General features: G+C 39.1%; 1 protein-coding gene across 1 annotated transcript; it reads right to left on the bottom strand.

Annotated features, from left to right (window-relative positions):
• Positions 1-1,662: 1,662 nt before the first annotated feature.
• On the bottom strand, positions 1,663-13,844 carry spdef (SAM pointed domain containing ets transcription factor; the record flags this gene model as incomplete). Its single annotated transcript, XM_083939480.1, has 6 exons — positions 13,722-13,844; positions 4,852-5,298; positions 4,059-4,256; positions 3,221-3,268; positions 2,842-2,976; positions 1,663-1,841 (listed from the first exon to the last, which is right to left on the bottom strand). The coding sequence occupies exons 2-6, from the start codon at positions 5,294-5,296 to the stop codon at positions 1,663-1,665; spliced, it is 1,005 nt and encodes a 334-aa protein (XP_083795606.1). The 5' UTR covers positions 5,297-5,298; positions 13,722-13,844.
• Between the last annotated feature and the right edge of the window lie 340 nt (positions 13,845-14,184).

The raw sequence follows: 14,184 nt of genomic DNA, 5'->3' as shown, positions 1-14,184 counted from the left end.
CAGTTAGTTACAAATGACATCACAGATCTGACAAAATAGCCTAATGATGCACTGCATCTGCACATAATGCCCACATTGCAATGACACAGACCTGGATTAAAACGGGTAAAGTATCTCCTTAAGAAAAGGGCTTTATTGATTTTAAAATGATTTTAGGGTTATTAAGTAAAAATAAGCCAACGTTAACTTTTGGCTTCATATGGGACATAAATGACGGTGTCATGGACGAAAGTCCTATTTGTTTGAGCCGTCGATTCACCCTGACCTCCACCTTTTTATTATTATCCAGTTGTGTCCAGTCTTTATACGACATCATCTCACTACTTTTGAGCAGTTGAAAGCCTGGTGTGTCTCATACAGGCACCAAAGGCTGCCGGTACATCGGTATAGACGCTGAGGGCCGCTTACTAACCTGCTGTATATGACGAATCTGGAGTGAGAATGTGACCTCACAGTTTCTCTATTGGCTGCACTTATGCACAGAGGCGATAAAATGTTTACCATTTTCAGCGCGCTAACATGCTAACTTTTGCTAATCAGCACAAAACACAAAGTACAGCTGAGGCTGATAAGTGTAGCAGGTATTTAGTCATGAGCTAAAGTATTAGACCAAGTAAAATTTTGACCTGATGATGAAAAAAAGAAAGATCATCAAAGTGATTACAGTTTTTCCTCTGGGGACCATGAATGTCTGGACCGAATTTCATGATCCCAATAGTTGTCAAGATAATTCAGTCCGTCCAACAGACCACAGAGCCACTTTGTCGGCCTGAAACATCATTAAATAATTTTACAATTTCATGGTTATATCATATATTCTCTCTGTATTTATTTATATGGTTATTTATTTCCTATCTTGTTATTTGATTTTGAACACTTTGGGTACATAACGTAAAATGCAATGTACAGCAGCAGCAAAAAATGTACAGCACAAAATATAAAGCAAGGGCACCTCAGCAGTTAAATAATATTTAGCCAAGTTACACCTTAGAAAAAACATTTACATGACAGTCGCAGCAGGATCCTTTGATAACAGGTTTTCACTCTTGGATCCAGATCCAACAAGATAATAAAGTCTCCTTCCCTGTGCATTTCAGGTGAGAGAAAAGATGGTTGATTGGTTACAGAAGCTGGCTGATTGACAACAGCCAGGACCAAACCCAAAGAAGAAGCAAAACAATTCCACCACATGCTCAACTGTGGCAGGAAAACTGGCTCTAAGTTAAACAGAGACAGTGGTCAAGATGAGCAAAACAAGGAGACAAAGCAAATGTAGCTATGGGCGTTTTCCTGAATCTTGTGCGCAAGAGCAATCAGTTCTGACTGTTTGCTGTAATGAGAAAAGGATAAATGTGAATCACATTGTGGAAAGATAAACAGGCAGATCATGCAAATGACAAGGCAGTTTCTGTTTTTTAATTTGTGGTTCTACAGAAGGAAAAAACCTCAACAGCCACGTTGTTTTGTCTCTTTCTCTCTGCCTGTGCATCGATTAGCCTTCACGCAGCAGCTGCCAGCTGTTGCTTCAGTGTTGGCAGTGGAAATGTGTACCATTGGGGTTGGTCAGTGCACTTGTTTCCTGTCACTTTTTCACCTCTGGCTTAGCGCATGGGGAGATAGTCTGCCCATTTAGTATCCTCCTCCTCCTCTTCCGCTGCATCCTCATACTGGGTGAACAAACTGGTACACCAGTCTCTGAGACACGTCGGGCTTGCGGATGATGCCCTTCTTGTAGTACTGGCGTATGGAGCGGCTCAGCTTGTCATAGTTCATAGCAGGTCGGTTCTTTCTGAGTCCCCACAGTCTCGCAACGTGAGCCGAGTCTTCGATTTTAAAAATACCTGGTGGGAATCACAAGAAATTGGAGGTTTGTAACGAGACATCACACAGTTATCACAAGAGTTTACTTTTTGGCCACTTAGAGAGCAATGTTAGTCTTCCACTTAATTAATTCTTTGTTCTTTTTTTCTTTCAATTAGGTCAGTAGTCTGATTGAGATGAAAACGTCTTTTTTCCTGGTTACTTGGTTAAGAAGGCAGCATTACATACATACATACATTTTTTGTCTTGATTTGTTGTTTAAATATTGAAATTGTTTTAACATTTTGAAACGATATAAACAAGTGAAACGGATTTAAAATATCAATTCTTTGCTTGTGAGATGTTGTTTAAGAGTTACCGTTTAAAATGAGTCTAATTTGACTCATATTGACTTTATGTAAAGCAATAAAATCAGCTGAAGGGAAAGCATATAAAGGAGTTTAGGTCTCAGTTGAAGTGTAAAGCTGTTTTCACACCGCCATGCAGCAACTGCCCTGTCCACCACTCTATCAACCACCCTGTCAACTGCCTACCTTCAAGAGTGTTTCCCTAAAAAGCTAAGTATCTTCAAAAGTGGCTCCTGCCTCTGGGGGGTTATAGAGCAAAATCTGTGCATGTTCACGTAGGCGGCAGCCGCTTTATACCACTGCTGCCGTGGTAAAAACCTGCAGCTTGCCCTTCACTGAAATTACTGGCACAGAGGCAGCAGTTACTGCGTGACGGTGTGAAAGTGAGTAAAGATTTAGTTCATATGTAAGGTCTCAAAGCAGTTGAACTGTGAGGTCAAGAATAAAAGATAAAAGCAGTTAAAGTTTTAGTTACAGTGTAAGTGATGAAAGCACTCCCGTTTAAGCTCTGAAAGAAGTTAACTTGAGTAAGAACTGTAATCAGTTCAATTACAAAAGTACAATACATTATATAATACATTTTAAAATTTCTCTACAACTCCCACAGTTAAACTTCAAATTGCTTCCAATACTGTTTAACACTTTTTTTTCCTTTTTTTTTTAATGAAGATACCTTTTTCTTTATTGAGCCAGCGGATGCAGCGTCCATAGTTGTGAGGTTTAAGCAGAAGTTCTCTGAGGAACTGCCAGAGGTGAATGGGCTGACCGGAACAAGATGAATCTGCCTCGGACCAAAGATCCTCGCAACCTGAACAACACAAACATAACAGTTGGACTTTAAGGCCACTACGTAGTGACACGTTCACAGAGACCCAAGATATGCATGAAATCTTTACTCAATTCTTAAAAAGTAAGTAAACAGAAAAGTCCAGTGTGTAAATGCTTATAATGTTTAATTTTGCTGAGTTCTGAGCAAAGTTACAGTGCAGTTTGTATTCATGAAAGTTTAATATTGTCTTTAAATGGCAGGTGTATGAGGAAACCAAGCGTACCAGTAGTTTTTGTATCTCCAACTGAACACCTCTCTTTCATCCAGGCAGCTGGAAACAGAAGAGTGGCAGACATTAAACAGGTTTTTTACCCTCAATTAATTTAATGTTTATACCCGTTACTCTATTATTTAATTTAAAAAAGAAACAAATAAAATTAACTGTTCCTATCCACTCATGTGAATAAACAATAATAAACTCAAAATGCAAATCCAAAACTTCCAAACAGCCAAACGTTGGACAATACAATCATCGTAGGAGCTACAGCAGACTATGATGAACTTAAAGGGACAGTTCAGTTTTTTTAAGTGGGGTTGTATGAGGTACTTAACCACAGTCAGTGTTGCCTATGAAACATATTTTAACCACCTAAAAAAGTAAATATCAGTTCTAGTGTATGAAGAAACTGATGACTGTCTCTCGTCAAAGCCACCAGACTCCCTTGGCAGAAATATAAATTTTACATCGCAGAACACAGGTGTTGATAGTCCACGACTGTCTCCATCGGTCAGTTTCTGTGGTAGACCAGCAAGAGAACGGCTTCAATTCGCCCATTTAAACTTAAACAGGGCTGTCCAACAGCAAGATAAAGTGGTGAAAATATTCTAATTATAGCGTGCACTTTAACTGTTTTATTTCCATGTGGCTAAAATATGTCTAGATCCTTTCCCATCAACACTTGCTTAACTTTGTCAGTATGCCTCCCTGCTTCTCCAAACTGGGGAGGATGCTGAGCGCCATCTACTACAGGTATGGCTGCTGACCTTGGTTAAGTACCTCATACAACAGCATTTAAAAAAAAAAAAAACTATCCCTTTAATGTTAAACAACCATCACACACCTGACTTCCAAATGTCCAGGTGTGCATGCAGCGTGTCTCCGCATTGCGGCGAGCGTTGGCGAAACTCTTCCTCGCTCATGGCACACAGGTCCTTTCCTATCAGATCCTGGAAGGCCTTTCCTGCGTGGGGCAACCTGTACAGATGTTCAGTCCACAGCAGCCATTTCTGGACATTGCCTGTGTTCCACTCTATGGGGTCTATGACAAACAGGGAAAGATGGGAACCTGGGTGAGAAAACTCAAGAGTGCATGATGTTCTGCTTCATTTAGACATAATACAGTCACTGAAACAACAAGGTAATTGCTCTTTTATTCCACTACAGTTCTAATCAGTAGAACAGATGCCTGGAGATTGCCTCGCTTTATGACACCAGAAGCCTTACAATGCATAATGCTTCTTCTGTTTGCTTTTTGCGAGCAGGAGAGACCTCGCCCTTAAGACTGTGTACACTGTCTACTGGCAGGAAAGAAACATCGCTGTCACAATCCAGGAGAACACATGCAAAGGTCAGGATTAAACAGATCCTGGAGCAGGTAAACACGGCTGTGCGTCAGTAAGGATATGATATAGGAGATCTGTCATCTTGCCCGTGCTATCCACACAAATATGTGTTGATTCTGGGGGCAAGATCAAGTAGCTTAAGTTGAATAAATATCCCTTTACTTGCAAATAACAGGCAACACAAAAATGTCTAAAAAGATTTCTTTCTTTGTCAGTTATGTGTCTTTGTACTGTAATACCCCTCTTGAAGATGACAAATTGCAGTAGCAGGTGTGGTGGAAGGAAGCCTACCTGGGGTGATGTTGAGAAGTTTGCAGGCTGTTTCAATGTCTTTCAGCACTTCTCCAACCACCATGCTCTGCACCTGCTCCAGAGATCGCTCCTCCTCCTGCCCCTCCAGCCCGGGAGAGAGTCCCTGCTCCTGGCTGTCAATGACGGGGCACTGCTCCGGTTCCTCCTGGGGCTCTATGCGAGTCATGGGTACAGCCAGCGTTGGGGAGTTCTCTGAAACTTTCACCAGCCAGGTGGCATCCTCAGTGAGGAGCATGTCAAAGCAGGACAGGTAGAGGCCCGGCAGGCCACGCTCCAGGGCTTCCACGCTTGGTTTGGGCTCCCCCAGATCCCAGGGTTCGCCAGAGCCTCTGTTTCGCTCCAGGATGGCAAGGGAATCCTCAGTCATCCCGATCCGGGATCCAAACAAATTGCCTTCTGATAAACTGTCCACTGGATTTGACATAACTGGAGACAAGGGAGACCAGAAAAGCCACATTATACTCATTATTACATTATTCTAACCAAAACTGAAAGACGTGTAAAATTATCCTTTGTGGCTTAATATTCTGAACAGTGTGAAATCTTCCTGCTATGTAAAAGTCATTTAAATCTGCAGTCATGAATAATAATCCTGTCTGGCAAACTTAAAACATCCAAGCAGTTCAGCATCACTTTGCATCAATACATGGTTCAAGTCAAAAAGAAAATACCTTTAACAGTTCCTTTTCTGTAAATCTCTAGCTGCTAAACCAGCATTTGTTTTTGTTTAGTAATAGACTCCATCAGAGCAGCTGCACATGAGAGTGCCTCTTCGTAATGTGCTGCGAGCAGAACTGAGGTGAGACCGTGCTGATCGATGCTCTTTAAGAACCCTGAGCCTAATGGAGATTCTGGGGAAATGACCCTCAAGAGAGTTAAAACACACACAGCGCTGACAGGCATGGGGCAAAATGGATTTGACTGAGTCTCTTATTTGTGGGTCAGCGGCCCAGAATGGCTGATGTGTTGGGGGTAGGTGACTTGTATTGAGACCTGAAGCAGCTTCGCCGCCTGCCTCGGCTTTCAAGGTGCCGTCTCTGCAGCCTTCTGTCTCCACTGTCAGCTGGAGTTTTTAATCAAGTTAGATAATGTGGAGAAGAGCGTCCACTGAAAACAACCAGTTTATGAAGACTCAACTGATAAGTGTGACAGCTCCTTCATAACAGGAAATTGCCATCATAAGTGTTCATTTATGGTCGTCAGCTGTGGCACAAGTGTTGTAATCTCAGGCTGAACTCGCATATGGCCCCTGTGATGTGTACCTGCCACAGCTGGCATATGGGAAGGCACACTGCTGTCACTCACCAGGTTATCAGTGCCACCGTAAAATAAATGAGCACAGAGCACATGTTCAAGGAGTGTCACAGATTTATTTGTCAAGACACAAAGAAATTAAAAGTCTCATAAAATTTTAAAACAATAGACTACACCCATTTTATTTGATCATTTTCTCAGTGGTGAAATGTAACATAAGCATAAGAGCCATTAATCCGATTTGATCAAATCCGCGTTTTCATTTATTCCGGTGACCTTCATGGATATGAGCATCAATGCAGTCAGTATTTGTGATGCAAAGGGTGAAAAAAGTAAAAACTCATAGGACCATCATCAGCAGAACATGACCAAAATGTAACACACTTTTTCATATTTTGGGCTTGAATTAAATTGATTATTTTTTCATCTGAACAGCCTCTTTCTTTTCAGTTTGTTGTCTATTGATTTTAGTGGCACACACCTTACACCATTTTCTGAAGCTACACCTTTTTTTTTTATTATCACATTATTCCATTTTTTTTCTTATGGACACAATCATTGTAAAGCAAGTTTTAAGAAAAAACATAGTTTCTCTTCTTTATCAAATTTGTGAAATTAAATTTTCTTTCCTGCCCCTAAAAAAGATTACCCTTCCAGACTTTGGTCCTCAACCCCCCACTGTAAAACCTCCTCCCCAGTCTTCCTTTTATCTCCAAATTTCTCGTAAACTATAACTCACACTCCTTTTCACTCTATCAGGAGTCAGAATAAAAGCCACTGGTATCCCAGCCCGGCTGCTCTGTGTCAACTCTGCTCTGCAACAGCTTGCACTAAGCCCATTAGCAAAGCAAATTTAGCCATATTACCTTCTTCCAAAAGGAAGAGGGGGCACGAGAAAAAGACACAAACACACACCCCCGCTGAGAGGGATTAAGACCCTGACTGATCTCTAAATGAGTTTGGTCAAGACGCTGATATTCATTTCAGGAGCATTAGAGCTTGCTCCATTTACTCAACAAAGTCAGCCTTTGACACCGACGGAAAGGGACTCCCTCCATGCAGGCGTCCATCCTGGGAACCACATTTCTTCCACATGCTTGGTCTCCTTTAAAGCTTAAGTTGGTAATTTTCAGTGAAGAAATGTTTGTTTTTTTTCCCGCATTTGCTGAAATTGTCATTATATCTTGACAGCACAATGACAGTCTGTGAAGCTATCTCTACATCTCTCTGTCAGCTCCTAATGTCATCTGCTACATCCACTGTAGCAGACCAACAACCAATCAGAGCCGAATCTCTGAAGCATTGTCAAGTCTCTGACTGCTCATGAACTCTGATCAAATTGTGAAACGAGGCAGCGCTGATCAAATATGAATCAATATTCTGTTACTGTGTTGCATTCTTTTTTTTTCATAAAGTGTTTTCAAAAACATGTTTTCGTGTACTGTTTAGCTGTAAAATGAGAGCGTTTGTTAGATCGGCTGGTGGGCTTGGTTTTGGCTAAATTTGGTTACAAACCTTCTCATTTTACAGCTAAACAGTTTACACAAATAAATGAACAAACAAAACTTACCAAAAGCAACCTTTGTGCTTTAGCTGTGTAACCATACACAAAACATTAAAGCTGTTTTTTAGGACATTCTGCAATCCACACCCTCACTTATTTTAATGTAGGGGCCGACATTTATTTATTTATTGTAAGATACTGCTGAGCAGCTCTCTTTAAATGAACGATGCAGACCAATACAACCAATCTAACTTGAAATCAACCTGTTGACCCATTTATCACTGTTGCTGAAACAGTTTTTGTGACAGAAGTCAGCTGAAGTGTTTAAATGAAAGTTAATAAGTAGCGATTAAAACAACTGAAAGTTTGCTCTTTCAAAGTGTGTTTAACCTGGATGATTCCATCTGGGTTGAAAAAGAAAAGGTCATGTGTGAGATTTGAGCGACCAAAATGTTATTCAGCTGCTTGGCTTTTCACAAAAAAAAAGAGAAAATGGTCTGTGTTATTTGAGTCTGGTGTTAGAGGAGTGTGTACAGCCAGGCGTGACTGTTTGCTATGTGAACGTTAAAGGGAGATTTTTTTCCCATTGTTATTGTTTCTCATGGGAAACTTGATCCAACTAAGGAAGTCATTGTTCCCAAGAACAAGGGAAAAAGGACGATTGCAATATGACTTTTACTGGGAAGAAAGCGTGCAGGTTGCAGGAAGTGATTTTGATGTGTGGATTGTTGCTTTTTCTATGGCAGCAGTGACATGTGCAGGTGTTCTGGTCACATTATAAATGAGGGTTATGTGTATTTTTAGGCAGATAATTTGCCAATTTTATGAATTGCAAATAAAGGCTGATTTTCTGTGTTCGCTTCTATTTTTATTGCTATTTACACAGGCCATCATATCTCTCCATCTCCTATCAGTTAAACCCAAAGACACCACAGGTGAATAGGGTAAACATTTTAACTTATAGATATCCCCATGAAACTTCCACAGTTGATTATTTACATTAAGAAAAAAAATGTATAGGGAATTTTCTCAAATGTTATGTTTAAATGTGCAAATCAAGCATTATCTAAATAAATATGTGCTCATTTGCATAAATTTCCAGAACGGAAATGTGATCATTGTATAAATCCAGGTTCACATTTCTTGTTTTATTTTGTTGACATATATTAGATACAAAGGTTTTTACAGAGGGGATTTTATACATCTCTTTTTATCACTCCATAAATCAAAATATTATGGCAACAACCTTGAAAATCGTTTTTTCCCCATGTATTTAGGAATAAAATGTTGTATAAATCAGGCTTTGAATGAAATAAGACCAAAGCCAAACTGGAAAGTTTGGTCTATGTGAGAACAAAAGAGGAGATTTCTGGCTCAGAGTGAGAAAAAACTAATTGTGAGACAATAGCATTTAATAATATAAGAATATATGAATAATATAATGACAGAGTGAAAAAAATGAATTTCCCCTTGCGGGATTAATGGAGGAATTCTTCTTCTTCTTTTCTGCTATTTAGAGATATGGATTGTTGAATTCATACAATTTGCAAGACGCTACAGAAAAATAGGGTAAAAAAATGTTAACTAATATATATATATATATATACATATATATATATATGTATATATATATACATATATATATATATGTATATACATATGTATATATATGTATATATACATATGTATATACATATATATATATATGTATATATATATATATATATGTATATATATACATATGTATATACATATATATATATATATGTATATACATATGTATATATATCACTATGAAACTTCCCCAGTAGATGACTGACATCGAGACAATTACATATATTATCACAAGTTTTCTGAAATTGTATGTTTAAATATGCAAATAAGAAATTATCAAATTTTTAACTTTTGTTAAATTGAAGATAAATCTTTAGATGCAAACAGACAAAATAAACACATAAATGTTTTATTAAGGAGGTTTTCTTTCCACTTGTCTGAAAGAAGAAATGTTATAGACCTTTTTAATGGAATTCCATTGCTAGGCAACAGCCCTGGTCCTTGTTAACTTCCTGTCTGCTGATGTCTTTCACATTCACTGCAACAGGAAATAAACTTTAGAATATTTATGTTTACAACCTTTAAATGGTCTATAGAAGCAAAATAGCCTCAAATCTCTAAATTGACCAGTGCATGGGAAAAAAAGGTTTTACCTGTGCATCTCTATTTATATGTTGTTTTTTTTCTATCTCTAGACGGGTTGTAATAACTGCCAGTTGGGGATGTTGGTGCACTTGATTATTCATCTCTGCTGTTAGTCAGGTGCACTGGCATTAGGCCAGTATCCTAGGAAACAACTTAACAGCTTTGGTGTTAGTCCAAATTAATTTTGAAGAGGGCTGTATTTACAGTTAGTGATACAGATGATAAGCCTCATACGACTTAGATTGGACCTGAAGATTTGGAGGCACAGCACGGACGGATGGAGAAAAAAAACCTGTCACCTGTTTTTGCAGAGATAGTGAAGATATGGGGACTCTCACCATGAGGCCTAAGGCATGTGCTCACGCAGCTGAATTTAATGCAGAGCAGGTTTTAAATGCAGTTTTAAAAACGTACACATAAAAATGCTGCTTTAGAAAGTGGCAATTAGCCAACAGTAATGAGCCAATGAAGATGAATAGTACAAACTTCACAACTTCATGTGTGGCTTTTATTGGCTAGAAGTGCACACTGACAAACATAAAGTCAATTTCCATCCACATGTTTTTTGCACTTTCTGAATTTGTGCATAAAACAAGCGTGGATTCGCAATAGCTATAACCATGTGCACACATGCATCCACACATTCATGCATTCACACATAAACCACACATTCACAACACTTGACCTCTATTGCGAACGTCCATGTCCCGGGGGGGGGGGGGGGGGGGGGGGGTTGTCTGACTTTGGTTTGTGCTGGTCTAAGCTAAAAAAGTTTGCCTGAGGTGGTAAGTTGCTGTCACAATAGAAGCAAAATTTCACATTTGAACCAGAATTAGTAAATAAATTAAGCATGTGAAATAAACAGCAACTGATACTTCCACTAAGGTGACAAGGAAAAAAAATACACAAATCCTTCAGTTGAGGTTACACTCTTCTTTTTACTTCATCACGTCTTCGTCTGTACAGGTTTAATGGCATTAAAGTGATATTCCGGTGTAAAATCATCCCAGGGTATTTTTAGGCAAATTCAGTCATCAAATAAGCCATCAAGGCATTTTTTTCGTGTTAGAACTATTAACGTAGATTTTCCGGAGGGACACCAACAGCCTGCTGCAGCTAACATGGATAAACTCGGGGTGGTGAGTTGGACGCATTAAAACAGCTTTTTTAACCACTAGTACTGCTCCAAATAACACCAAACCTCTGCTGTAGTATGAGAAGAGTCCTGATACATTAACTAAAGCACCAACAACATAGTATGTGTTGTAAACGTGGTTTGCTGCAGACAAAATAATACAACTGCCTAGGCATCTCGATCAGCATCTCAATGTCCGGATTTAAAACAATAAGCCACTGGTTTATCAGAGCATGTTCATCGTACCTCAATGGCAACCTATGGAAAGTTTCTGGGTTGTAAGCTTTCATTTTTATTTTGCAGCTGGTAAAGATACAAACACGAACCATTCTATCTCTCTTCACTTCAAGTTGCAGGCTAGTCGGCTTTACCCGTGCCTGTACTCACTGTGCGCCTTCTGGCGCGCTATCTGACCCCTGACCCCTGCCCCTTGACCTCTGAGATCTATATAATGTTTCGGTGCTGCAGGGAAAGCCATATGGGACATTTCACCAAACTGCCACAAACCACAACGTTTACATGTTTTGCTGGAATAAATCATCAATGAGCTCCTTCCTTTTGGATTGTATTTGGTAATCAACTTTAATGGAGCAGCTGGTAAGTTTTTCAAAACACTCTTTTAATACACTCTGTGTTCCCATACTACGTTGTTGGTGCTTTAGTTAATGTGTGGGGACTCTTATCATGCTACTGCAGAGGTTTGGTGTTATTTGGATCAGTGTTAGTGGTTAAAAAAGACTTTTCAATGCGTCCAACTCACCGCCCGAGCTTATCTGTGTTAGCTGCGACAGGCTGTTGGTGTCACTCCGGAAAATCTACGTTTAAAGTTCATATTAGAAAAAATTGCCTCGATGGCTTATTTGATGACCCAATTTGCCAAAAAAGACCCTGGGATGATTTTACACCGGAATTTCACTTTAACGCCCCAACCGTTTATCTTGATGTGTACTCTACATAATAGTAACAGTAACATTCAACGTGTGTGCTAAATTTGCACAGAAACTTGACTCCATCTTGACTTAAGCTGCCAATATGTTTCTCCAGAAGATGGTCTTATCCCCCCATACCTTCCCGCGTACAACCATGTCTGTAACTTTATGAAACAGTGAAGGGATCAGAAAGAGCTCTCCTTTTCCATTATTTTTAATGTGAGCAACCAAGTGCAACAATATAAAGGCTGTACAGAAGATACTGTCCTAAAATTTGTGTCATCATTAGTGATGTGACGTCTGCGAACAATACAATTCTTTTCAATGGCTCGAACAAAGGAAAAGTCGTTCTTGATGAGAGCCGTTCTTTCTATCGTACATTACTTTTTTCTTTTTTATTGTGTCAATAAATTAATATTTTTTTAATAATAAGTGTTGCATGAATTAAATTCTATGCAAGGTAACTTTATTTACGAAACACATCTCATCTCATACAGAGGGTAAATTGAAAGAATAGCAGGATATCGCATATTTTTTTACTGCCGATTATTGGCATTAGGTCTGGAAATTTGAGTAATGTAGTGCTGTGAGACATTGTCCACACATGCCAAATTAAGTTATATTGGTGGCATGTCAACGTTTGAATCTCATCCAGATCTTACCCTATCATTATCCTGGGGTTTATTTCGCAGATAAACATAGTAACCTCCGCCCCTTAGAAAGAAAAGATAAGAAAAGTTAGGAGGGTAGTCATTTTGAGGGGAGGGAGTCTTTTATGTTTTTCTTTTTTCACATTATAACCTTCCCTTCAGATTTCTTATATTAAAATTTTTTAAAAAGATGACTGTCATTTGTACTATAAATCATAAAGATGTGTTTTGTAGATGTCAACAGTAGTGACTGAGGACATCTACAAAACACACCTTTATGATCTACTACTGTAGATTTTAGGGGGTAGCAGTCTTAAAAATATATAAAGCACTTGCTTTTTATAACTCCACGACCCAATACTTTTTATACAGTCCCTTAGAGAGTCAGCACAACTTAGAGCCCACTCCTTAAATGTGATCCTAAATTTGTCTATTAAGTTAACAGACACCACATGAGTCATGCAATGTGATGATGTAGATCAGTTTGACACGATAGATCTGAATGAGAGAGTGAAAAGGACTTTTAGGAGCAAGTCCAGTTATGTTGTCTTTATTTGTAATTTACTCTTATAAGTCATTGGGAGCAGCCGTTGAATTTAATTTCCACCTTTGATCAGAAAATCCCCTACCTTCCCCCGGACAGCAGTGACACATTTTTTTTTTTTAATGTCAGCTTATCATTGTGGTTTTGGGAAGCAAACCACCAACAACGCCTGCAGACACCTTTTATCTGACCACATTTTGTTTTTTATCTTCCAGTGTGAAAGCAGCAATCATACATATACAGAAACAATTAAAAGAAAAACAGGTAAGCAACACAAAGAAAAAAAATAAACTGATGTGGTAAATTAATAAGATAACATTTTATGTTGTCTTTAATCCTGTCTTTTCCACATTTTGGGCAGTGAAGTTCCTAAATTTATTAAACTCACCACTAACCAAAACTCTGACTATGAATCAGATTTTTCAGATTATTTTTAATTGACGATCAAAGATTTGAGTGTGTACACAAGTTAATTAATATTGATAGATAATAGAAAATCCAGACAATAGTAGAAGATTTGATGTACTGTGATATGAAGGCTTATCTAACACTTAAAAGTAATGCTGTGAACAAGGAGAACTTTTTAGACGGATATCACATATTTAGGACATTGTGTAAGGCAGCGTATTCTTACCAAGACAAAGATGCTCTGATGGCCTGAGACTTGACTGATCGTAGATGCAGTGCAGCTCTGGTTCTGTTGGATGGATGAAGGACAACCTTTTGTCCCCTTTGCAGACCAACGCTCAGCTCAGACGGGACGTCCGGGTGCTACCTGAGGACAGAGGTGCAGCAGGCAGTGGACACCCTTCAATCTGTTTCCCCCCCAATGAGTGTTGCAGAGCCCCCAGCCCCGAGGCCTCAGACCCTCCCAGGCTCTTGTGGTGGAATTAAACTGAAAGTCACAGCCTAAAGCACAACTGCAAACTTAACTTCAAGTGAAAGCACCTGCTGGGGGTGTGTACAAAGTGAGAAGAAGTGAGGGTGAAGTGACTCAGTGAGTGAGTGTAAAGGAATTCCAGCTCCATTGACTGCAATTTATATTTATAGGGCCGTCATGTTTACTTTGTGTGCGTGTGTGTGTGTGTGTGTGTGTG

Source organism: Echiichthys vipera, assembly GCF_963691815.1.
Source record: "Echiichthys vipera genome assembly, chromosome: X".
Taxonomy (NCBI): Eukaryota; Metazoa; Chordata; class Actinopteri; order Perciformes; family Trachinidae; genus Echiichthys; species Echiichthys vipera.
This window is presented reverse-complemented; position numbering and strand designations above follow the sequence as displayed.